The sequence below is a fragment of the Miscanthus floridulus genome, chromosome 18 (genome assembly GCF_019320115.1).
Source record: "Miscanthus floridulus cultivar M001 chromosome 18, ASM1932011v1, whole genome shotgun sequence".
Classification (NCBI taxonomy): Eukaryota; Viridiplantae; Streptophyta; class Magnoliopsida; order Poales; family Poaceae; genus Miscanthus; species Miscanthus floridulus.
Genome location: NC_089597.1, coordinates 37309161 through 37336630, shown reverse-complemented (window position 1 = coordinate 37336630; position 27470 = coordinate 37309161). Strand labels below are relative to the sequence as shown.

The following is a 27470-nucleotide window of genomic DNA, read 5'->3' as shown; positions in this document are numbered from 1 at the left end:
TGTTAAACAATCTGTACATTTTAGTTTTCACATCAGCATAATATGAACTGTAATCAACACTAATGTTCTCTTTAAGTATTTGCAGAACATTAAATAAATTTCTCTTTAATCATCACTAGTGTTCTCTTTAATGGGGGAGCAGTGGCATGCTCGCACTAGCAGGTCGCGCCACAGCTGGCCGTGGCTCGTATCGGCGTATCGCCCCTGCCGACCGCCGAGCATTCATGATACTGTGCCCGGCGCAGGTGCGGCCACCGGTCAGGTCCGGACACGACGACGCGACAGGACCAGACCGGAACGCGCTGCGGTGCGGGTGCGGGCTACGCATGCACAGGCGCGAGATGGAGCAGCCGCGCAGGTGCGTAGACCACCTGCTCGCACGCGCGGGGGAACGGTCCAAACAACATGTGCTTGGCTGCTTGCTACCGGCGACGTACGCCGAACGCCGCCACTGCCCATTTCGCCACACCTGCCACCCAAGCCAGACGCCGCTGCAGCTGCAGGAGATTTGCCCTCCGAGAGGATGAAAACCTTGCAGAAACTCCTCGGGCGCGGCGCGGAGACCCTCGCGGTCGCGGCCTCGCCCGCCCTCGCGAACGGAGAGCCGCCGCTGGACCTGGCCGTGCCCGTGCGGACAGGGACAACGCCAGGCGCGTTCATTCGCGGCACCCACCGGCCACCGGACGGGCGTGTCCGTGTCCGTGTCCGTGTCCGTGTGCGTGCACATCCTGACGCGGCCGGACATCCTCCCAGGACACCTGGAGCAAGCGCGGGGCATGCGTCGTGATGGCCCGACACACGGCTGTGGATGATGACTCGGCAGGCGTGGGGGGCCGTGGGCGTGGGGCTACACGATGCAAGCAGAGTCGCGTCCCTTTCCGTGACCGTGACGCTTGGAAAGACCAAATTTACGGTAAATAGTATTAATATTTATGTTTTTAAATAAATTTATTATAAAAATATATTCTATGACTAATCTAATGATACTAATTTTGCATTAAGAATATTAGTATTTTTTTATATAATATTGGTCAAAGTTTAAATTAATTGATTTTTCAGAAAGTGAGAATTATATTCTTTGGTGGACGGAGGAAATATCACGTATCCTAAGATGAGATGGATGGGTTTCATATGATGAGCAACGTATACTCCTTATGTGCTAACTACTCGTACTCTGTTAGAATAGTTCAACAGGTGAAGGTGAAAGTACCGATCTTACTTTTCTCTTAATTTGGGAATTAGTTCTGGTCCACTACCTTGATTCCTCCTTAGTACCTTCCTACTTTTAACCATTAGATCTAGATCAATAATCGGCTATTATTATTTCCAAGCATTGTATGTAAAATTTATCTAGTCACAACCACACTTATTTCGGACGAATGTAGTAACTTTTTTCTTGAAGAAACAGAACTGGTTAGTAAAATTTTAATATAATTGAATCACAGTGCAATCAACCCTCAACCAAACCTTTTTTTTTTTGAAACTGGGTGTAGCTTCATTACTCGGCTAACAAATCGTTAGCAACAATTACATGATAACTTCAGGGATGGAACTGGTGACTTGCTCCTCTCCCTGAATACACAAATGACCCAGCTTGGCCAGCTCGTGAGCGGCTCTATTACATTCTCGAACTTTAAACACGCACTCAAAATTAATGAAACAATCAGCAGCTAATGCTTTAATTTCAGCAATCAGCACTTCCACTGCCGTATCATCAAAAGTTTCCGAGGTAATTGCCTGGACAACCATCTTCGCGTCAGTCTCGACGATCAACCTTCCGATGCCCAAGTCTGCTGCCGTCTGTATGCCTTGAAGACAGGCAATGAGCTCGGCATGAAAGGCATTGAGCAAATGATCTATCTTGGCTTTCCCTGCCATGACCACATCACCATCGCAGTCCCCAATAAAAATCCCCAGCTGCCTGACAAAGAAGAAGGCATGAAGGATGCATCGCAGTTTAGTTTCAGAAAACCCGGCGGTGGTTTACTCCATTTCTCCCTGCGATTAGGAAGTCTGCTCGCTGCACCTGAATTCCCCTCCAAGGCTGAGACGCTCTCATCTGCATGGGACTTGATGCACCGAGCTATAAGCTGTGCACCCCTGCTGCGTCCTTCCTCCCTGATTAAATTGCGTTCATGCCAAATAAACCACATAGCGATGATCATTAGCAGCCTGCGATCTTCTTTTGATTTCAGGATCAATTCCACAGCATCCCGGGCAAGGGTAGTAGCTGCTAGAGATATCCGTTCCCTGTCCAAGTTCAGGTAACTCCATACCTCCGTTGCCAATCTGCATTTGGAAAACAGGTGTCCCCCATCTTCCCCGGCTGTTTCACAGATCGGACATCTGTCAACTATCTTCATTCCTCGCTGAACGAGATTGCTTCTCCAAGGATGGCTGTTATGACACACACGCCATAGGAAATGTTTCACCTTGCTCGGAGCCTTTATCAAACCTCACAGCGCGTCATTTGAAAATCCTAATGTTCTTATCAACAACGTGATGATCCATGGCCGACGATCATTACCGATCATGATAACCATCCCCGGCCCCTTCCCTTTTCACTTGTTGTGATGATTATTAGCACATTGTACAACTTGCAGGTGCATCTAGGCCTTATAACGGGTTTCAATAGATTATCTTTCCTGACCGTACAAAGAGGGATATATATATATATATATATATATATATATATATATATATATATATATATATATATATATATATATATATATATATATATATATATATAATATACTCTGTCAAATAATATAAACAAAGTGGTGAATTTGTTGCGCTAGCAAACCTCAATCATTTGGTGCTCACGGTTTAATTTAATCACCCCCAAAACGCGACGAATATTCTAGCTTACCATCTATGGAAATATATATAGGACATTTTGTTGTTATGCGGGGATTCTTTTCGTACGAATTGGCTACATTTAAAAGAATATATATATAGGTATGTCATACCATTTCCAATATCGCCTACGACTTGTATATATAATAGTAAAAAGAATCTCTTAATGTACTTTGATTTTTTTATATGAGCTAATGATCCAAGCTAGCTAATTCACGTACTTGGTGTTCCCTTTTTCTTCAGTGTGCGCATATGCGTTGGCTACTTAGGTAGAGGTTGACTGGTTATAGTAATCATGTTGTTCAAGCTTTGCTAGGATTTCTGCAGCCAGCAGTGTGCTGTTGGTTGTCTTTCTGGTGTTGCTTTGAGAAAGATATTATCTTATACATTTATTCAGGTCAAAGATGGTCCACCCACCAAAATAATGTGGTACAGGTACTCCAGGTATATGTTCAAGACAAGAAAAAGTTGCACGCATGTACTCCACGGTTTGGTTAAGCTTCGTTTCACTGGTGCAGCATTTTTTTTTTAGCTTCAACTCCACGAGCAACTCCATTGGAGTTAAAGCTATTTTTTTCTAAAAATAATAAAACAACTTCTCATAGTAGATTTGGAGGAGGGAGTTGAGAGAAGCTAGTATTTTTAGCTCTATCTAATACGGGATTTTTAAGAGCTTCACTTGACGAGTTGTTTCACTTTATTCCATTTAGTAGAAAATGGCTCCTAAAGTTGTGGGAGAAGCTGTGCCAAATGTTTAGATGAGCATGCAGACCGTAGCCTGGTGGCTCGGCCCGAAGCACGATTTTTTTGCCCGGCTCGATGCACAGGGCCGTGCTGGGGCTGCCGCTCAGGCATGCCGGGCGGCCCGGCCTGGCACGACATTTAAAGACAGGCCCGATGGCGGCCCGGTGACCTCCACAACCTGCTAAGAGCCCACAGCGCCCCTTACTCCCTAACCCTAAATTCATTTTCTCCTCTCCCTGCCGCACTCCCTCTCGGCTCTCGCGCTCGCGAGTCTCGCGATTCCCACACCTCCGGTCGCCTCCTCCTCACGGCCTCGCACCACTGGCCATCTCCTCCGTGCCCTCCGGCCCCTGGCCTACTGGCCACCGCCTCCATGCCTCCTCTGGGTCCACCTATCGGCATCCAGCGTGGCGGGGTCAAGCACACCGGCTTCGAGCATGGTGGCGTCGAGCACGGTAGCCGGCCTCAAGCGCAGACCTGACGTTAATCTTCTCGGTGGCGTGGCCGTCACCGCCACCTTGAAAGGTCCTAAATGGCTAAAGGGGGTGAATAGCCTATAAAAATTTCTACAAAACACTAGAGCAATTTGGTTAGATAACTAAATGCTTTTTGCTCTAGCTCTAATAGGGTTGCAAGTCAGCCTGAACATTCGGTAATACCGAACCGATCGGTTCGGTACTTCGGTTCCCACAGAAATTCGGTTCCTTGGAAAATAGGTACCGATCGGTTTCTTCCAAAAATCGGTACCGAGCAAATTCGGTTTCGGTACTTTCGGTTCGGTTTCGGTATTTACTGAACAGTACCGAACTAATCACAGAGACATGTAATAGTAGGTTCAAAAGCTAATTTTGACATGATTTCATAGAGAATAATAGTGCAAAATAAATATACATATAAAAGTCCACAAGACTATAAGAGTGAGTACCACGAATACATAATATAATAGTCTACAATAGTACAATCAATAATATAACAACACTTAAACTCAGCACATTTCAGGTAATTCGGAAATTCGGTTCCCCGAGGTAAAGAACCGAATTTACCTTGGTAATTTCGGTTCCTAGGAATTAGGAACCGAATAGGGTACCAAAAAATTCGGTTTCGATATTTTCGGTTTGGTTCTCGGTATTTTCGGCTCGGTTCTCGGTATTTTTTGCCCACAATTCTAGTCAAGTATGATCTCTAGGCACACACAACCTATGTCACTACTCTCTAAACTAGTGTGCTAGCAAGAACTAATTACTTCTAACAAGTTGATTAGCTAGCTACCAATTTCTACACTACACAAGAGAACGACACTAGCTACTACAACTACAACTACACAAATATAGATGAAAGTAAATGCAAAGAGTGATAGAGATGTTATGCCGAATGTGACAATTGACAATAGAAGAATACCAAGTGAAAACCAATGAGCCAATTGACACACAATTTATCCTGAGCTTCACTTGCTTGCCGGCAAGTTACGTCCTCGTTGTGATGGCCAATTGACTTTGTGGTTCGTGAGCTAATATGCACCACACCTAGGTGGCTTTTGGCGCTCCGCCAGGGAATAAGCCCAAGAACCCCTCACAAATCACCGGGACTGACCACGAACAATCACCAACTCATGCCAAGACTCCTCAAGCTGCTCGAAGCCGTCTAGGTGGCGGCAACCACCAAGAGTAATAAGCAATCCCGCAGCTCACACGATCACTAGTGCCACTAGATGCTCAAACTCTAAGCAAATGCACTAGAATCACCCCCAATCTCACTTGGATGATGAACCTATGAAGGAAATGAGTGGAAGATGTTTGGCTTAGCTCATAAGGATATATCAATGATCAAAATGTTCAAGAGAGTGAGCCCAAGCCAGCCAAGTTCTATTTATAGAGTTACCAAAGCTCAGATACCCGTTGGCCCCCTTATCGGACTGCCTGTGCATTGATCGGACTCGTAGGCACTGACCAGGCATGTCTGGTCGATGCGTCTGGTCCACCTCTACACGCCACGTGGCCTGATCATTTGAATGTAGGCGTTGGTGCCCAACGGCTCCTAACGCGCACTCATACTCAGCGTCCGGTCGATTGACCAGACTCGCAACGCCTCAGCGTTCGGTCCAACATAGAGAGGTTCTAGAGCGGCAAAATCCTTACTAGACGCGTCTGGTCACCCCTAACCGGCTCACCTCAGCGTCTGGTCCACCTCTGATCGCATTGCCAGCTGGTGAACAGTTCCACAAGCGCGTTCGGTCGCTTGTAGCGCCAGCGTCCGGTCCAACCAGCCGAGCTGGCCGTGCCTAGGGTTAGCTACCGGACGAGTCCAATCATTCCAGAGCCAGCGTCTGGTCACAATAGTGACCCCCATCTCTTCTCATTTTCATCCCTTGTGCAAATGTGTTAACTCTACTAAGTTTCCAACACTTGTGTACGTGAGTTAGCATTTCACAAACATGTTTTCCAAGGAATGTTAGCACTCATTAGTTCCTAAAGCAAATGCATGGAGTTAATTCACCTAGCGGCACTTAGATAACCGTATTGACTTCGAGATCACCCCTCTTAATAGTATGGCTATCTATCCTAAACCCAATCACACCCCCTATGGTGTCTTAATTGGCAAAAACAAAATCCCTATTATCACTACACCACAACACCGCTTCACCGTCAGACATCTGACGCTAAAAATTATATTTGGCGATGGATGATCTAACGCTAAAGATAACTCAGAGACCATCTGACGCTAAATCCTCATTTAGCGATTTGTTGTCTATCGCTATAGATGTTCATGTTTAGCGTTAGCCCGTCTGTCGCTAAAACCAGATATAACGTTGATCTGTCTGACGCTAAAAAAAATGGGCCCCACCTAGCTCGAGCGCGCCACTTACATTGAGCTCCCGCGCCCCGCTAACATCGACCTCGCGGGCATATTTTAGCCGGCCCCGGTGTACAGCGAAAACCCTAGCTCCCAAATCCACCGCCAGCCGCCCTCTGCCTCTCTTCCTCTCTTCCCCCACGCACGCCGCCCTCACGCACGCCGCCCTCTCCCTCTTCCCCCATGCACGCCGCCCTCTCCCTCTCTTCCCCCACGCACGCCGCCCTTCTCTTCTAAGGCCGGATCCATGCCGGGGCGACCTCCTTTCAACTCCCGTGGCCTGATCTATGCTAGGGCGGCCTCCCTTCATTTTCCTCGGCCGGATCCACGCAGTGGGGGCTGCCCTTCTCTCTCCCCAACTGGATCCGCAGCGTGCCCTTCTCTCTCCCCTTCCATGCTCACGCCAGCCGCCGCACAGCTAAAAGACCGGAGCGACAACGGCCCGAGCAAGCGACAGTAGGAGATAGTGACGCCACCATGGCACCCCTCGCCGGCACACGCGCGTAGCCGAAGCTGCACGTAGCATCATCGAGCGGCACCACCATGGCGCCCTTTGCTGGATGCGCGCACGCACACGAGAAGCCTCACGGCGGCGGTGGCGGTTCCTGATGCGCCGCCGGCGAGCTCTCGGACGAGCCCATCGACGCCGTCTTAGGTGAGCACTAGGCCCATTTCTTAATCTTGGGGTTGGGGATTTGGTATGGGATTTGGGGAATTATGATTTAGGGTTCGGATTTTGGGATTTTGTTGAAGAAATGGGGCTTAGAAAATGAAATTGATTTGATTCATGTGAAACTGGAGGGAGGGAGGTGATTGTTTACATTAGTTATAGTTGATCTAAGGTTTCAATTTAATCCTTTGCAGTGATTGTTCATTCACTCAGATGCATTGTTCGCCTAAACGGTTGTTTAGCCCATTTAAACACCGTGTAAACGCTACACGGTGGTGCACCGTTTCCGTTTAATCACCCGTTTACCCCGTTTAATTGACCGTTTAGCCCGTTTAATGGGACGTTTTGCCCGAATAATGGCTAAACGGTAGGTGACCGACTGTTTACCGTTTAGCGTTTAGGAAAACACTGCTCAGATGCCAATCAAGAAGACGTATCTGCTTTGTCGTTCCTTACTTCAGCTTCTATACTCCGTGTACTCCAGGTACAACTTTGCTTAGCTTTGGATTTCACAATATTCTGGACAAGTAATATTTAGTATATACCAACATGATATTTGCATGATATGCCTAACAATAACGAATCTATGAAAATGGAATGCCGAAATTTGATATCATACACAAATATCAAATTGTGTTCACCCTAAAGAAATCTTTTATATTGGGCCATCTATGCTTACCAATTTATATATTCATTTGCTATGATGCATCTGTGTGCTCTGATGGGACGGTCCTGACAGCTTAGCCTTAGCTAGGAGGGTATGCAGCATCATGGGTAATAAAACAAGCCACTACTCGTTATTCCTATCTTTGATCCTGTTCAACCATTAACTCTGATCCATCAATCTGACTTTTAAAAGAGTGTAAATGGCATCTAGGATGGTATTGTGGTGGAACTCATGATCATTCTTCACATTGGCTTAGTATGAACTTATTGCCTGGAGTGGACCTCATCTAGTAATGTGCAGCAGGATTGGTTCACTACAACTTTGGCAAGATTGGTTTCCCCAAACATCATCTATATCCTATACTAGAGACATCAATGCAACTGATTGCATTTCCATGGCAAAGATTGTGTCTCGATCTCTTTTTTGTATATTCATTAGTGTTTCATAACCTAAACCTAAAGTCCTAAACAGCTGGAGCTGGAGTTTTAGTTTGTAGTTAAACTATTCTTCTACCAATTTCCTTGTATAATCCTTATGTCATTACGTGATGAACTATTAAATTGAAATCAAGAGGGTACGACTTACAGTCTTTTATGTAAATAAAGCAGTGCTCATCATCGAAATTTAAAAGTTTGATCAGTGAAATGAAATTTCCTTGTCATCTTTATCATGGACTTATGTCTCATAGCACCCCATTAGTAAGTAGTGTTACTGCAGTCAGTTGTCATGTGGAAAACATCATTGTTCAATTGTTGTGTCAAATAACTATTGAATTTTTTCACAGAGAAGTATCAGCTGCTGCTAATGCACTTATTTTGCCAGGGAAATCTTATAAGCTTGTGAGCTTTGCAGCTTAGAAACCAGATGCAACTGTCTTCCTGCCTTCAGGGTCAGAAACAAAACCTGGTATGATGAAATACCAACTAATTCCTTTAATTATGTGATATTTTCACAGATGCTTTTGCCTCTTCCATTAGATAAAAATGTTATTAAAATAGTGCTGCATGTCTTCATTTTTTGTTTCTTGGGTTAGTTTTACAGGCCATATGGGCATTGCATTTGATGGCTTGCTCTCGATGTTTGTTTCTTGCCATTGGCTGAAGCATCAATTACTGTTTCTTGTATATTGTTAATATAATGGCCCTTCTGCTACAATAAAAAAATATTATATGTAAAGTCATATTGAGTTTTGGAAATATTTTTTTTCCCGCTGTGTTACCATGGTAGTGCACTAGTTTGGGTGGTTTTGATCTTTAAGGAACATATTGGAATAGGAAGAGGAGAAGCAGGACATGATTTCGATCATGAAAACAACTGGCATGGAAGCTATGCAGTGGCAGATCTATGTATAACCTGTGGGGCCACCTGGCCCCACATGTTTTGCCAAAATACATTTAACCTCCTTCATAAAACCTGCAATTTATATATATGTTAATTGTGTAATTCTTGCATTATTTGACTTAAAATCAACTAACTTGGGCCCACTGTTTTTGAATTCTGGATGTGCCACTGCTATCATTTGATCATGTAAAACATGGAAATTAGTCTAAATCAATATTCTCTTTCTTAAGTTGGTGTGTGACATCTGTAGTAAATATAATTATTATGTTTAATATTTTTTCTAATGAAGCCCATAAAGAAAACAGAGCTAAAGATAAACATACTCTGCTTATAATGGTTTTAGCAATACTAGAGGAAAATACCCATCACCTTCTTGTGTTAGAGGCACTATTTTGGCTTTTCTAACCTGTTATTCATGTTGTATGCTCTTTTTTATGCAAATATTTTTCACACTGACAAACAAATGGAATACAGTGGGGAAGATTTCATGGCGAGTCTCCTTAGTTCATTATCCTAAACTTGAGGAATTGGCTAAACCAAGTTTTGGGAGTCTTACTCCTAGCAGTAAGAAATCTACAGGTAATTCTTTATTAACATATGTTTTCTTCGCTGATCGCACTTTTCTACTGCTAGCCAAGTTAGGCAGGATTGAGTAATTCACTGCTGTTCTTTTCAGATGTATAGAGGTGCAACATCTATTCTTGAAGATATGAAAAAGCGATAAGTTAAAAGCACTACAAATCATTGGCAAGAAGTTTTTTATTCTTGAAATGTAGATTAGAAATATGATAATTGTGCTGCTGACATGTGATAAAAAGACGATATATGAACTCCCACCTGGTTTTACTAGCTTTAGTATATAACGCTGGTTCCTGTCCAGTGGAAATCATATACATGATGCTGATGATTCTCATTAGTTCTATCACTGTATCACACTTCATTTCCAGCCAGTGTCTTTTTCTGTATCATTTTCCTGATATTATAATCGGGTCAGCTAATTTTATGATATAATTCATTTTTTTCATGTAAAATTTGACCAAAATTTAGTGCATTTTTTCTCTATTCCAGTTACCCTATGGATGATGCAGCTGGAACAATAAATGAAATTGGGGCAACAATCCGAAGGGTGATGGGTGGAACAAGTGGAATCTTGTATGATAATTTGTGCTTTCTGTGCCCATTTTTTCCTTATTGAATATATGATTACTACGGAGTAAACTTACAGTTCCTATTTCCTAATATACTCCAGGTATGACATACTCTGCAAGACTGCCTATGCAAGCTTAAAGCAGAGCTCAACTGTCACTGCAAATAAATGTAAGCAATGTGCTTGATCTTTCTGACCATATATCATGAATTTTACATACTAAATAAACCTTGCTGCTTTTCTGCAGGGGCTGATGCTTTAGAGGCGTCCGTTGCTGCTGTTAGCAAATATGGTGGTGCCAGCGCAGGATACCGCACAATGTTGGATGCCCTAATTCCTGCTTCTGCTGTTCTGAAACAGGTTACTTCTTGATTCTACTTTATCTTCCTGCACAATTGTCCATGGTTATCTGATAAAATTACTGTGATGAGCAGAGACTTGAGGCTGGGGATGATCCTGTGACTGCTTTCATCGCTTCTTCTAAAGCAGCATCAGCTGGCGCTGAATCCACCAAACAAATGCAAGCAAAGGTATATAATCTCACTCACCCTACTCCACATACTTAACATTTAAGCTCTGTACAACCTTACTATTGCAGGATCATCGAACAAGAATGGTTTTTATGGTTCTGGCCTAAGAATTAATTTTTACTGCATGTAGAGACTCAGGAATTACAAGTGGAAATCAAGACAGGTATATCTACATCCATGATCTGCTTAGCTAAAGCAGCTTGAGCTGTTGTAAAGTTTTGGAGGATGTTCTTCTTGTCCCTTCTTATGATCATTATGTTTTGGAGGATATTCTTATTGTCTCCAGAGGAAATAGATGAGATGGTGAGCTTATCTATGTGAGCTGTTGTAAAGTTTTGGTCAAATTTGTGAAGATGCATGTATGTTCGTTGAAGTTGAATCTTAGTTGTGTAGTGACATTTGTATTATTGTGGACAATTGTTGATGGATCTATGTTTCAGGTTCATGAATGAATCTATTTGTATGAGAAATGTGCACAATGATGTTACTTTTTGTATTAAGTTGCAACCAAATGGCCTTTTATTTTTTTTAAATGCATTTAAATGATCTCGTCAAATCATCTGTCGCTAAAAACATTTGTAACTTCAAATTGTCTGTCGCTATAGAGTCCTGGCAGGCTATCTGTCGCTGAAGAGTAGCAGCAGACTATCTGTCGCTAAAAAAATTCAGGGCAACGGACTGTCTGACGTTAAAAGTCCTATCTGACGCTAAAGATTTTTAGCGACAGGACTTACAGCGTCTGTAGAAGTCTGTCGCTATAACTTTTTAGCGTCAGACTGTCTGTTGCTGTAGCCGCTTTTAGCGTCAGACCATCCATCGCTAATTTTAGTGTTGTGGTGTAGTGTATACCTTTGCCTTGATCTCCATAGGGTTTTGTTTTTCTCTTTCTTCTTTTCCAAGTTGGAGCCTTGATCATCATCATTTGTCCACCTTCATCACCATAGACACCATCTTGCTCCACCCTTGGTGTGTATCAACCTATCTCATAAACACTTAGAGCAATAGTTAATACACTTAAGGTTTCATCAATTATCCAAAACCAAACTAGGGCTTTCACACCTCCCCTGCCTCCTCCCCTTCGCCTCTCACTCTGAGTCGGCAATCGGCGGGCCTCGGTCTGGCCCGGGCCACTGGTGATGGCGTGCTTTTCGGGCCAACCGGTAACAAAAGTGGTCTAGCAGGCCATGTCTGGGTCGTCGATGAGGCACAAAGCCCACCTCGGCATAGCCCGACGGCATGTCATGCCCTGCTTGGCCCGGCCCGGCCCGGTTAGGCCATGCTTGGCCTGTGCTAGGCCAGGCTATCTGAATGCTCATCTGTAACCACATGGGGCTAGTAACCCTTAGAGTAACTCCAAAAGCCTCTATATATTTTTCTTACTCATAAGAATAGTGATTTTGGTGAAAATACCCTCTAACAAAATTTTTAATTAGATCTCCAAATGTTGCCATTCTCTATTCCAGATTTCTTGCTAGATAAAGATAAAGAACATGATTGTCTTTCTAGATTGCATACAATATATAGAAAAACTATTAGAGGGTGGAAAGATATAGAGAATAATTTTATCCGAATGGCTCTCTAAATGATGATTTTAAAAATGAGTTTAGGAAAGAGTCTTAGAGCAGCTTCAAGAAACTCTCTATATCCTTCCTAAATGCTAGGAATAGAGATTTTGGTAAAAACTACCCTCCAATAGCTCCTCTAAATGGTTATCCAAATGTAGCCATCTTCTATTCTGGATTTTTCGCTAGCTAAAAATAGAAGACGAGAATGGTTCTCTAGAGTGCGCAAGAGATATAGAAAAAATGTTGGAGAGTGAAAAGATATAGAAAACGATTTATGCAAATGACTCTCTAAATGATGATTTAGCGAGTAAGATTTAGAAAGGCTCTTGGAGATGCTCTTAGAGGTACTCTTAATACCAGTCTTGTGGATCCACCTTCTTCTAGTCTCTCCTAGCGTCTTTCCTTGTCATATCCCTAGAGTAACCTATAATGGGATGGGTTTATATATATCATAGTACCAAAGAAATAAGCTGTTTTCATATAGTGTGGTGTTTAGTAGACCTGAATAGGCAATTAGCCGGACTTTGGCCTCCTAGTTCCTAGTTAATTAAGCCTGGAAGAGATTTTTGGAAGTACGAATCTATAACAATATCCAACCGTACAACATTAGGCAGTCTCAATTGGGATGTCATGTGGATATCATGGGCATTAAATAGGATGACACATCAGTAAAAATCAAGTTTTTGGCCCATATTTATGAAGAGAGAGAAGGAAATCGTTTCATGGGGATAAAATGAGCCAACACAATATCTTGGATTCATTTCATCGATCCCGTGCTCCAGTTCTTCCTCACCGTCAAGTTAGCCGCTGGCTGGACCACGGGTGCGCTGCCCGAGCGCTATCCCACCGCACATGAGTATTGACCTGCCTCATGGCGCTGCACCGCCCCTGACCACCGCGGGGCCGCTGCAGCGAGAGCTTTCGGTCGCAAGTCGGGCTATGATGGAGGACGAGTCATAGGTACAGCTCACTGTTGCAGGTGGAGCTTGCCGTAGTGGAATCTTACGACCGTGAGCCTAAACGTCATGAAGGACAAGGCGCAGGGGGGAGCTTTCTCCGCTTCACCTACTGAAGCGTCTCGCTGTCACAGGTGAGAAAGTGGACACTATCATGATCATTAAGCAACAAGGATATTGCATTTATGACCTAGGATTTATTTTCTTACCTGGGTTTTAAGTTTATTTTGGTAATGTCTCTCATGATTTTGTACATTACGATAGACCAAAATTGGTCCAAAATGAGAATTATGTTTATCTCAAAAGTCATACTTTGATGGAGTACTTAAGATTCAATATAAGTAATTACTCTGTCATGATTAAGGGTGACTATTTTTATTCACATTGTTGCTTCAACAAGTGTTAAGTCATTATGAGTCCTTGATCTTTTGTAAATGGGATATTTGACAGACATTGTTCAAGACTAGACTCCTAAAAGTCATTGATATGCATGACACTAATGGATCACATGTTCACATAAATGTGCACTGAGAAATTAATTTATGGAAGGTGTGATGATATTATGAAATCCACGTAAAGTTTGAATCTTCACACTTGCGGGGGAGCTGTACTGTGGAATGGCTCCAATAGTTTTCTCGAGGCACCATTAATCATGTACACTGAGTTGTGACATATTATTGATCCATGTAAGGTATTGTGATTTAAGACTAAGGAATTTATGGTTTATCCCAAAATTTATTACAGAATGAGTGCAATTTTGCTCGAGTAACATGTTAAGTGGTACTGCCAAGTCCAAGATATTGTGAAAGATGAATTCCAAAATCAAATATCATCAACTATATAATGTCTAAGGTTATGTTTAATGAATTATGTTCTAATTTTTATGCTTATGTTTTGATGTTCCATATATAAGTATTATGTGTTATGCTATAAGATGTGGAGCGTATATTTAGTTTGATGATTCCTACTTTAGGCTTGCCCTCAGATCTTGGCAGCATAAAGATAAAATGGCAGCCTATTATTATGGAACAAATTAAGACCTCAAATCTTGATTCTGGAAATATGTTTGTTTTTTCCTTTATGTGCGCACATTTATATAAAGAAATGACACAATTGGACCATAAGTAAAGGGCCATCTCCCATTATGCATAAGTGATTATCCTATCAAAGTGGATTGACATATGTTGTTGGTATTGAGGTTACAGTGGTGTTTATGGACCGTAACACTAACACATTACCTCTTATGCTTTTCTACTAAGAGTGGATTGATGATGTTAAGTTGAGAGTGGACTTATGTGTTAAGCCATTCAGTCAAGGGGGAGAATATTAGAGTTGATCTCGATTTAAGTATATGACCGAGTCCTAAGCATCGTGGGTCAACCACCTCTCACTCACGCATGATGATCGGGCATGCAAGACTAATTCACTTCGGCTTGGTCCCTCTCCTCACGCCAGCTACACTACTGGAATCTACCTAGTTCCCAAGGGTTAATTTGTTTCCCTAGGGTTACTAAACTACTCTAGGGAAATATTTGTGTCCCTAGGGTTTTATTTGATACCGTAGGGAAAGTAAAAGTTTCCCTAGGGTCTTCTTATTTCCTCGGTGCTCCGTACCCATTCCTTGCCATGTTGGCGGCCAGATGTAATATTTCTCTACGAAATACATCCAGACCCTTGGGAACCAAATTATGATCCTAAAATTTTAGTCCTCTCCCACCATGGACCAGGCTTCTTTCGCCACCCCTGGCTCACTCGTGGCCCATTCTTTCTCCTCGAGCAAACCCTATCCACCTTCCACCGCTGCCGGTCCACCACCATAGATCCATTGTGTGCCGCACAAAATCATCGCTCACCCGCCTAAAATCCTCAAGAAAAATCATCGCTCACCACCCCCTGCCTGCTTGAAGCCGCAAATCCCTTAGCGCCACCCGCCCGCTCGCCTAGCACCGTCAGTGCCACACCCAGCAATGCATCCCCTCTGTGCCATTGCCACTCCATGTCCACGCGCTGCCCCTCCAGGTCTACCGGTCTCCCCATCGAGTCTGCTCCACCATCTTCCTCCCATGGGAACCAGGTTCCTAGAACCGTCCCCTCCATTTCATCCTCTCTTTCAAATCAAGTGGTGGTGAGGAGAGGGGAGGTGGTTGCCAGATCTAAAAGAGGATGGCCTCTATCGACACCACAATGGTACAATCCCTGAGGTACGATCCTAATCCCTTTTCCCTTCCCATCACTACTAGAAATATCCACTTCTATGACGAAAATCTTAATGACGATTCCAAAATTGTCATAGAGGATCGCTTTTTATGACGAATATTTCTGTTTCGTCATAGATCAGTGGTGATGATATATCCATGTAATTTGGTGCCCCATATTATTTACTCACAACAGATTCAACATTTGATTTTTTACTTTTGATTAAATTTGATTAGCCATGTTCAAAATTATTTACATCTATTCTTTTCTCTTTGTGGTTCTATCGATCTGATAGTAATGTGAGTACTGGTGATGCAGTGATATGTGCCAAACTGGTGATGTATTGATCTGTGCTAAGCGTGTTAGGACTAGGCAACATAATGGCTCTGCACAAAAGAGTAAAATCTGACAGTAAATGTTCTCACTCTTGGTGCAATTTGTACTGCCCAGTTTAATTCAAGTTGAGATCAACAACTTCTGATTGATGTTAAAAATCAAACCTCATTTTCTTGCAGCACTAGTTGTTCAATGTTGTTAACAGAAACCTTAAATTGATTAATTAGTTTCTCTAGCATACTTATACCATTATAATTTCCTTATTGTATTTTTAAACAGGAATATAATTTCCATATTATGTTCTCACTTTGCATGTGTATGTGTTATATGAGTTGCTTACCTCGAGCTCTTACATGATTAACTAAGTATTTAATGATATCATTGTAATGCAGAAAGAACAAGCAATGACTAAGTACTGGACTAAGGATTGAAATTAAGGATTTGACTATTTGTTTCAAGTGAACTTTTGGTAGTAGTACAGATGGTATGTTCAATGTTTCATTAATAGTTTACTCATTACAGATTTGTTTCTTTGTGTATCTCCTATCTACTAGAGAAATATAGTGGACTGGTATACATCCTAGTAAAAGTTATAATCTTTTTCGATTAATATGAGAGAATGATTCTAGCAAATATATAGGTGGAGGTCTACAGCACAAATCCAGATGACGATGGCAGCTGCTTCAGCGCTTCCTCTCCACATATGAGCCTATGACACCATGTCCTAGACGAAGCAATAGGCAAGTTTTCTTGTGCAAATTAGGCTCTGTTCTTGTGTGGTATCTTCAAGCCTTCAACAACATAGAAGATTAGATAGATCATAGAAACAAGGAATCATAGGTCTCTATTCTTGTGTGCAAATTAGGTTGAGTTCATCTGTTCTCAATCTGTAGTACTGTACTTTTGAAAATAGTTGAATAGGGGATGCATAACCTGAATATTCTTGCAGAAATTACTGATAGTGTTTAGCCTGCATAACTTGCAAGCTATTGTGATTTTGGTGTTACAGTACTCTATTCTTGTGTGTAAATTAGATTGAGTTCATAACGAGCAAATTGGCATGTTTTGTGAGTTTTATGGTAATGTTTAAACATTGTTACTCCACCTATTTTACCACTGTTGTAGTGTTGGTGGCCTATGATATTTATGTGAAGCTCCACCAGTGAGTGCATGGTAGCTGCTTTCTTCTTTTTCAAAAAAAACATTTTTTGCTCGAACACACATGATAGTTGCATATCTAATTGTGTTGTCATTTGTTTAATTGCATAGCAGGTTGGTACTCTTGGATCATCTGTTGGAATGGAAACTCCAGAGGAAACATTGAGTAGGATTGCTTATGGAGTCTATCGTTGTCATGTAAATGCCAGAAGTGGTGGGGGTACATACTCTCCTCAAGAGGAGGATGAATTTCCATTGCTTTGACATGTTGTATTGTCAAGGATCAGAGGCTTAGAACCTACTATGATGTTATGTGGTACTAGCTGAGTTTGGTCATTTTGATGGCACAAGTGTTGTTTGTGTTAGTGCCTGTAATGAGATATTGCAACTTAAAATAATATGGATTAATGAATGTTGAATCCCAATAGAAATAATGCATGTGTATTGTGGTATGTTTAAATTTGTTTTTGAATTCAAATATACTTTTTTCAGTATTATGATCTGCATGTTATTTGTTCCCTACAAAACTCACCCCTTAGGGAAATGACCTTTACACGTAGGCACTGAAGTGGCATGTCAGCAATTTCCCTAGGGGCACAAATATCCCGTCCAAACCCTAGGGCACTTCTCAGTTTCCCATGAAATCATTCCCGAGATCCTGATGAACTTTCCCTAGGGTTTTTGGCCCTAGGGAAACAAGAGGATTCCAGTAGTGCTATAAAGAAATGAGACTCCTTAACAGACTGAGGTTGACAAAGATTAGTACCTGACAACACCATCGATCAGTGACAAAGCTAGGTAGTGGGGTTGAAGGCCATCCCACCATCTGTCTGTAACGGTGATCCACCAACTTCTAGGAGGCTGATCCAAGAGACATCAACCCTAAAGATGGCCTTTTGCTAATTGAGGTATGTGCTAATTAATCTTGGATTAGTGTGTTCATATCATTAGGCTAGTGATCCTAATGGGCTAATCATGATTAAATTCTATCAAAGATCAGCCAAAGTAGCAAAACGAAAAAAATCCCAAAAATGACCACGTAAATCACTAAAAAGGGGAAATTTTAGATTTTGGGGAGGAGAACAATTGATGCACGAATTTGATCTCTTGATTACTGTATCATGTATGATTGCAAGCCACTCCGAGTAGATCAAAGCTTATGATGGTGAAAAGCTCCATCAAAGAGACACTCCTCTCTGCCTATCTTTCTAGCCCTAACCAAAAGCTCTGAACCTAGCAAATGAGAGTCTAATCCCAAGGGTTTGTCCCCACAACCAGCCATCTCTTATATATATAGGCACTTGGCTATTTCTCAAGTTGCCCCTACATGAAGCACACATCCAAATCCCCCCACAAACATGTCCAAGTATTCTTTAACAATTCTTTAACAATCCAGTGGACCCAATGCCTTCTCAACTCTCCTGTGCCTCAATGCTAGCTCTGAGGTTCCACCACATGTCCACCGATCTGCCACTCCCTGGTTTTGAGGACAAACTAGCAAAACCCACTCTGATGGTTTTGAGGTCCAAACCACCAAACCATCCATCCTTGGTTTTGAGAAAAAATAGGCAAACCCTCATGCATGCCCTAGGCGTGACTAATCGATGTCGACGCGTGTCTGACCTCTATGTCCAAGGCCTGTGGTCCACCAAGTGCTTGTGACACCTTGCCATGACTTGGTCAAACCCTGTCCTTGACTCAGTCGATGTTGTTTTCCATCACCCATGTACATTTCCTCTTCACGTGCCCAATATGAGTCACACACAGTCCGTTTCCCTAGACTCTGGTCCCTTGGTCCAAGCCTTCTCATCCTCCCTTCACCGTTCCCTTCCATAGCACACAAACTTTGCACTTGACCTTCTCTATCACCGTCGGCCATCTTGGCGCACCCAACACTTGCACAGTTACAAGTCTAGAGACATGTTGCATGACACACTCAACACAACACATCATGACACCTCTGGTTAGCCATTCCACTATTACATTCAGACCTATCACAAGCGGTTCATAAAGCCCATCATTAGCGCTTTTTGATCTCGATAGTAAGCTGTCGGTGGTGATGCCATTTTCATCATAGGCGGTTTGCAACCGACGATGATAATAGCTTATCACCGTTAGTTTGTTTCAATACTGGGAAGCCACCACTAGCTCCAGCTTCATAGTACCGGGAAACTGCTCTAGATCCAACTCCATGCTATTTTTCATGGTACGTGGTGCTGGGATTCGAAACTGAGATCTTTGTCCTTTGCTCCTCTAACCACTCTATTCTAACCACTCCACCCCTAAGTCACTTGTGTCTATATAGCATATCCATTCCCCTAGTATTCACTTTTTATGATTTAAAATGAATATTTAAAACCCTAAATGGATTCAGATGAAAAAGTCATAAACTACAAATTTATTGTTTTAATCAAGATCTACAACTTTGATTTTGGTTGTTTCGCCATCCAAGGTCGTTTAACAAATTTGAATTTCAAAACATCAAAACTTTAGCCTAACTTTTAGGACCTCAAATGATTTCAAATGAAAAACTCATCAACTACAAAGTTGTTGTTCTCATCGAGATCTACAACTTTGGTTTTGGTCATTTTCCATCCAAGGTTGTTTGAAAATTCTGGTTTTTAAAATTTTAAAACTTCAGATACAAATTTGAGACTATAAATGATTTCTAATGAAATAGTTGTTAGCTACAAAGTTGAATATCTCATCGAGATCTACAACTTTGGTTTTGGTCATTTTTCCATCTAAGGTCATTTGTACAATTAAAAAAAATTGAATTTCAAAATTTCAGTGCATCAAACAGAATTCTTGGACCATAAATGATTTCAAATGAAAAAGTCATCAACTACAAAGATGTCGATCTCGTCGAGATCTACAACTTTTATATTATGTTTATTTTCATCTGACTTTATTTGAAAAAGTTATGAATTTATTTATATTGCAGCATGGTTATCACCGCCGTATCATACAACAAGCTAGCGGTGAAAATGTCTTCACTGCTGGTTCATATGGCGAGACAGCAGTGATGAGGATCACATTATCACCGCTGGTTGATGGTGCAAAGTAGCTGTGATGATGGACTATCACCGCCGATTGGTAAGATGAAGCGGCGGTGATACTCTCATCACCAATAGTTCATAGCTATCACCAACGGTTTTAATGATACCGACGGTGATAAAGGTGTTGGTGAAAAGTCAATCTATAGTAGTGATTAGTATAATCAACCATATATGAATATGAACTACCGGGAAAGCCTCAAACCTCCCAACTCTTGTGTCAATCATTCATCACACATGAGACCAAGACACTTCTCAACTTGGTCTCTCAAGACGATCTTCCTTACCACATCTCATCGCTCACCTTGGTCAAACCTATTGCATTGAGCTAATTGAAATTTAGATTCAAATGTGAATACATGCATGTCTTTCACAAGCTCATTAGGCAACATAGAAAAGGAACCATAAGTTTGTTTGACCAAACAATGTTCTTTTTCACAGACGTTGCTAGAACTATATCATGAATCTCTTTCAATTTTAGCCAAATTTCATTTGCCTTAGTGAGTGTATAAACTTGATTGAACACCCCAATACTAATGCATTAAAAAGGCAATAATTTCTAGCTCTAGCATTGAGGTGGATCTCCTTCTCATCACTAGCTATGGGTTTTTTGGGATTCTTTAGGGGGTTTCATCCCAACAGCTGTAACTCTCAAAACACCTACATCAACAACTTATAGTAGCAAGTCATTCTAGTATGCCAATAGAAGTTAGTGCTGTCAAAGTACAGGGGCCAAGAGGTTCCATCCTGTCCACTCTAAATAGCGTCCTGACTAGCTCTGATACTAAGTGAAGGGATTGTGATGCCTAAGATGCTGTGAATTAGGTTGCTTAAAAGAACTAAGGCCCAAAAACCAATTATAAGAGCATACACAAGTGTATCTAGATATACACTAGTTGTGTGTTGCTATCTCTAATGCAAAAAGAGTTTTTGCACCCTAGGTCCAATCCTATCAACTAACCAAGCAAGCTAGACTATAAAGATAAAGCACATGAATGTGGAAACATAAATAAGTTAAAGAATGCAAACTACCACATGATGATGATCATTTTTACCGAGGTATTAGAAAGCTCATGCCTTCCACTAGTCCTTGTTGGAGCCCCTCGCAAGGGATAAGCTCCTGCTTGGGTAACTCATTGGATAGCCCACGAGCCTTCCCAACATGCATGTGGGTGTCTGTGTGTCCTCTCTCGGACTGTTCTCCACCATCGTCACTATGTAGAGCTTCGGCCAATACATAGAGGGCATCTCGTCCCTGGTACACCATCATCGACCACACCACAAACATAGTTGGTGTGATCTCATAAGATTACAAGTCCCTCAGAGTACACTCTTGGGGCATGCAAGCATAGATATCGCTAAGGTGTTCAAACCTCAATAAACCCTAGGTCTAAACCTTGAGCAAATGTTATATGTGGTCTAAACTAGCATGAGAACTATGCATAGCACTTTTGCTAATCATCTAATCTTTCCTTGAGCACTTTTGGTGGCTAGGGCACTAATGGATGAGCTTCAACTCAACTATGTCTTCAACCAACTCTCATGCACTTCAAATGCCTAGTGGGAAGGGTATAATTAGCCACAACACCTTCAACTAGTTGTTGGAACCTCGAGCTGCAAAAGCAACGAGCACGAGAGGTTTTGGTGGTCACACCAGAGAATTTTGATGTCCATTGCCACGTTAACTACCCATTGTTGACTACTAGAAGTCTTTTCTCTGGTGTTTTTATCTGGTGCTACAACAGAGAGTTCTGGTGCTCAGTCCAATCCTCCATTTCTTCATTAGACATCACCTATATTTCTGTTGCTTGCACCGAAGAATTATGGTGCTCTATGAGCCACTAAACCACCTGTGCACCCTCTCAGTTTTAACTCTATGGTACTACACTAGAAGAATTTGGGGGCATGCTTCCAACTGTGCCTTGGACTAGGTGTTGGAAAACCGAGGGGTTTCCAGCAGGCCGGATACGGAGAGCCTTCGCCCAGCCGGATGCCCTAGGCAAAGGTAAGTGGAATATAAGGTGGACCCAAGCTTATCTAGGGTTTCATAAATGTACTCACCAACCAACCCCTTTATAGGGTTTGGCTCCCCTTTTATAGGGCATTGTTTGCTGTCATCTCATATTACAACTTTACCCTATGACAATTGTAGTACACTCCCAGAATATTCCTACGCTAATGCAAGTTGCCTAGGGCAATTTGGGTATCTTCTCCTCCAACCGCCTCTGCTTATTAGGCTTTTGTCATGAGCCCGTTTACGGCCCATGGCCCAACATGGCCACCCTACGGGTGCTCCTTAGGGGTTCCCAGAGCCTCCGCTTAGGGTGCCTTTGCTAGGACCTTCGCGTCGTCGCCTGAGTCATGGCCTTCGCTCACACCGCAAGAGCCTCCGCCTTCGACTACCTTCGGGTGCCTTCGCCGTTGTCCTCGTCCTCGGACCTCCACCTAGAGGAGGCGACTGAGCGGAGGCTCCCAGCTTTCTTGCAAGTTGCTCAAAAAATTTGTTAGACGTTAGCTCTTAATGTTTATTGCGAACCTTGGCCTCCGCGACTCATAATTGTGTCCCAACAGTTCCCCCCTTTGAGGGCATGGTCTGATGCTGGCGGGCCCTGTCCTCAAAATCTGGTTCTAAGGTTCTGAGGCGCGAAGGCTCTAGCACATGCGAAGGCTTCCCCCCCAGTGCCCACCACTGAAAAATATGGTGCCATCGAAAAACTTCGGTGCAGTTCTCCAATCCTGTCTAGGTGTTGTTTCTTCACATATTTTTGTCAAGGCTTCTCCTACTTGATGTGTATTGAGCTTCTTGCTTGTCTTCTAGGGTCTCCAGTGCTCCTCTTTAATCTTCATTTGAGGTGTTGATTCCTCGATCTTCACCTTAGCCTAGTTGAAGTCCATTTTTGCACCCCATGGACTAATGTACCTTGTATACTCATAAACATTATTAGTCCAAATGGTTATGTTGTAAGTCAACCACCAAAATCACTAAACCCTTGCTAGGGTCCATATTTCTTGTGGTCCCAGCATAGATGATATCAATGAGATAGAGTGACATGGTTACAAATCCAAAAATCATCAGCCCACTGATGTTAGTGATGGTTCTAAGTTTGTTTTGGGAAGCCTCCAGGTGCTAATTGATATGAAAATGATGACATGGTTGATCAACTGTTGCATGTGTCAATAGTGGCTTCAGTAGATATCAGTCAATGTTTTTAGGATAAAAAAGAAAACTATGGGTCAACAGGAGAAGGTACAAGATGATAAAAATTCTAAATTTGTTAGAGGGCCAAGGAAGAGAACAATTAATGAGATGATAGTGCTTTTGGCCTCTAAAAATACACAACCACAGGATGTGAGAGAAAAAAATAAACATGACGGGGGGAGACGACAAAAGCCTTAAACCAAGGAATTAGTTGACAATAGCTATATGCAGTTTATGTTGATGAATGCAATGCAAGTGAATGGGGCGCAATAGTACAAACAATGCTTTCAGAGACAAGCATATGTTGTTTCTAAAGGCAATAATCTCATCTCTCGGTGTCACAACATCTATGTAAATCATGATTTACATAGGTGTGGAATGCTCGCCTCTGTAAATGCAATTATTAGAAAAAGAAATCCAACCATGTGAGCTCACTACGGAGACCCACCAAGCCTATCATGGATATCGTCATAGACCTGGTTGTTCCCTAGGGCGCTGCCACTAAGCCCGCTCCTACCTTCGCCACCACAGCTCTACTCCCCTATCACCACCACTGCCACCCGCGGAGCCTTGCCACATGTGCCGCCTCTAGAAGGGAGAGGGAGCAAGCACCATTGCTGGAAGGGGATGAAACCTTTGCGCCACCACCGGATCAAGAAGGGTGTGGTGGTTGCTCCATCAGTCGTGCCCTCATCCAAGCCGTTGTCCCTGTCCCTGTTGGACCCCGTCACCATGCCTTCACTCATATCATTGGTCGTGCTCCCGTTGGGTCCTGCTCCTGGATTCAAAGGGATGGAGCCCACATGTCATCGTAACCTTGATAGGCCCTTTGCCGTTGGATTCAACAGAAGCGGGGCCCTCCACCATCTGATCCAATAGAAGGGGTGGAGCCCATGGCTGTCATGTCCTTCTCCAGTCTCCACCAACGAATTTTGTAGAAGGGGTGCCCATGGCCACCGCATCCTTTGTCGGCTCTTACCCGGGCCCGTACTGACAGGCCAAGCCGTCACCACGCCCTTCGCCATTCGCCAAAGAGAAGAGATAGGGTGAGGGAAAGGGGACTGGGGAATAGAAAAAAAGTTTGAACAGTGAAACCCTAAGCGCTTGTGTGTGTACACGCCTATAGTGTTGGACCACCTGGGCTTCGACCCTATTTCTTAAGACAGGCCTTCTAATAACCCCCTCTAAAAGTGGCCTCTATTTTTAGAGTCAAGACGTCTTAAGAGATTCGTGTATGTTATTTTTTTAAAATAAAAATAAAAATAGACCAATCATCTCTGAAAATAGCAAAGTATTTTTGAAAACAACGATTAATAAAATAAGATGTCCCCTAAAATCATTTCTACTAGTGGCAACAACAATTACAAGTAAAGAAAATATACTAAGGCTTTGTTTGAATCCCTATACATAGTAGTTATCTACTAATAATTATCTCTTTTGAATCCAAATAGATACAGATAATAGAATAGCTAATTGTTATCTAGACTTTTAGATAACAACTATCCCGTTAGCTAGATCAAATCAGATAATTAATGAGGTATTAGTCAGCTAACTATTATCAGTGAATCCAAACAGGAACTGAAGTATTTGCAAAAATATTTTTTAAGTATAAACACTCAAATGTTGCGGTGAAAAATCTAACTACCCGCACGTCCTATTTGGGTGAGCCACCTTGGTAGCTGCTAGTAGAAAGATTGTGTGATCCGCAAATCGTAGAATTTTTCCGAAAGTGGCTGAAGCTACTCTGCTTTTCTTGACATCAAGAGGGCTAAGTGTGTGCCTACTAATTCCCCTCCGGCCTTATCCTCATCAGTCCTCAACTCCTCACTCCTCTATCTCTTAGCGCACCTTTAATGCGTCGTGATCTCTCTCCTCCAATCCCGACAAAGTACACCATCGTCTCCTGTCTTGCTGTTCTCTCTCTCTCGCTCCCTCTCTCACCCCCACCCTCGCTCCTATCATATGCTCCTCTCTTCTTCCTCCGGCCATCGTCCTCGCTGCAACGCACTAGATTTGTCGACAAACCCAACCAGAACTCCATAAAATAGTGTCGATCACCACGAGCACACATCTCCGTCCCTCCCTCTTTCTCTCTCTCTCTCTCTGTCTCTGAAAAAAATTTGCCTCCAACGCAAGCACCACAAGCACAAGCCCTCGCTTCCTTGATCTCCCTCTTTTGCTCTCGCTAGCTCTAACGCCGCCGCCGACGCGCTGCCGAGCCTCCATCGCCCCACGTCATCACACCAAATCAGGTCAGCAGCCCCACAAGAACAGTTCGTAGGTCAGCAAATCCATTACTAGTACCGATATTCCTCCAGCTCCCTGAAGAGAAAACACAATCTTTGGTATTTATACCATGGTCTAATCGGCTATGGACGACACCGGAGATGCCGGCAGAGGTCTCCGCCCCAACTTCCCTTTGCAGCTTCTGGAGAAGGAGGAACAGCGTTGCTCCACGTCCCCAGCAGCTGCTGTGGGTGCTGGGGCTAATGGGTCGGCGGGGTCGGGAGAGATGCACATGAAGAAGGTGGCGCCGCCGAAGCGCACATCGACCAAGGACCGGCACACGAAGGTGGACGGGCGCGGGCGGCGCATCCGGATGCCGGCAATTTGCGCGGCTCGGGTGTTCCAGCTGACGAGGGAGCTGGGGCACAAGACGGACGGCGAGACAATCGAGTGGCTGCTGCAGCAGGCGGAGCCCGCGGTGATCGCGGCCACGGGCACCGGCACCATCCCGGCCAACTTCACCTCGCTCAACATCTCTCTCCGCTCCTCGGGCTCTTCCTTCTCCATCCCAGCGCACCTCCGTGCGGCCGGCTTGCCCGGCCCACGCTTCGGCGGCGCGCGGGGAGACCCGTGGGAGCGCGTCGTAGGCCTCGGGTTCGGCGGCGCCGAGGGTCCTCCATCCGTTACGTCCTCGGCGTCGTCTCCGCTGCTGCTGAGCTTCCACTCCGGCGGCGTCGGTCTTGACGTGTCACCGTCGTCGTCATCTGCTGCCGCCAGCTCCGACCTGTCCAAGAAACGACGGTGGGAGCAAGAAATGCAGCAGCAGCAGCAGCAATACCAGCAGCAGATGGCCGGGTACACGCAGAGCCAAATGCCAGGCACCGTGTGGATGGTGCCGAGCAGCAACGCCCAGGCCGCAGCAGCTGCTGGCGGAGGCGGCAGCAACGAGTCGATCTGGACGTTCCCACAACCAGGAAGCAGCGGCGGCAGCGGTGGCGCGGCGACCGTGTACCGCGGCGTGCCGAGTGGGCTACATTTCATGAACTTCCCCGCGCCGATGGCGCTGCTCCCCGGCGGGCAGCAGCTCGGGCTCGGCGGCCCCGTGGGCGGCAACGAAAATGGCGGCGCCAGCGGCAGCGGAGGCGAGGGCCACATGGGGATCCTCGCCGCGCTCAACGCGTACCGGGCACATGCCGTCTCGGACGCTGCGCCGGCGGCGCAGAACGGAGCGGGAGGCGGCTCTGGTCAGCACCATCAGCAGCATGGCGGCGGCGGCGGCGAGCGACAGGAGAGCATGAGCCCCAGCGACGACTCGTAGGTCTTCGGAGGCGTGTGCATGCACTGGTCTGCTAGCTAAGGCGTCCCTCCTGTCGTTAATCTGTGCTTCTTGACTTATCCTTTGCGGTTTTTTTGGTTTGCATTGTTATGGTCTTCTCTGGCTCCTTCACATTCTTGCAAGGATCATACAGAGTTTAACTCACTTCATGGCATCTGGGATAAAATCACTCTCCGCATTCGTTTTGCAATTAGTGTCAACAATCACATCAAGAGAGAAGACGATGATAGCGGATCGGAGAATCCATGGAGGAGAGGATTTGAATTGTTAGGGTTTGGACGGGCATGGCGAAGATCGAAGAGAGACATGGACAGCCATGTATATATGACACACTCCATTGCCTAATGTCCAACCATGCATGATGATCCTTCTTCTGGGATTTACTCCAGGTGATTACTGATGCCTAAGCTAAATTACCCTTGTGTGTCTCCCTCTCAGCTCTCCATTTTCTTGGAACACTTAGAAACGTGTAGTAGTAGTGTACCGCCTTCTGTCCTAAATCATAGATTGTTTTGGCTTTTCTAAATATATAGTTTTTGCTATGCATCTAAATATATGATGTGTCTAAATACCTAATAAAAATATATATCTAGATAAGCCAAAACGATGTATAAATTGCCACGGAGGGAGTACT

At 43.8% G+C, this 27470-nt stretch overlaps 1 protein-coding gene and 1 long non-coding RNA gene across 2 annotated transcripts; both read left to right on the top strand.

Annotated features, from left to right (window-relative positions):
- The first annotated feature begins 10379 nt into the window (after positions 1–10379).
- Positions 10380–10811, top strand: LOC136521748 (uncharacterized). The gene is made up of 3 exons (XR_010775656.1): positions 10380–10448; positions 10526–10638; positions 10713–10811. It is a non-coding gene; the product is annotated as an uncharacterized lncRNA (long non-coding RNA).
- Positions 10812–25175: 14364 nt separating this feature from the next.
- On the top strand, positions 25176–27221 carry LOC136521304 (transcription factor TCP15-like). Its single transcript, XM_066515016.1, has one exon. It carries the CDS (start codon positions 25646–25648, stop codon positions 26816–26818), a length of 1173 nt encoding a protein of 390 aa, XP_066371113.1. The 5' UTR covers positions 25176–25645; the 3' UTR covers positions 26819–27221.
- The last annotated feature ends 249 nt before the right edge of the window (positions 27222–27470 follow it).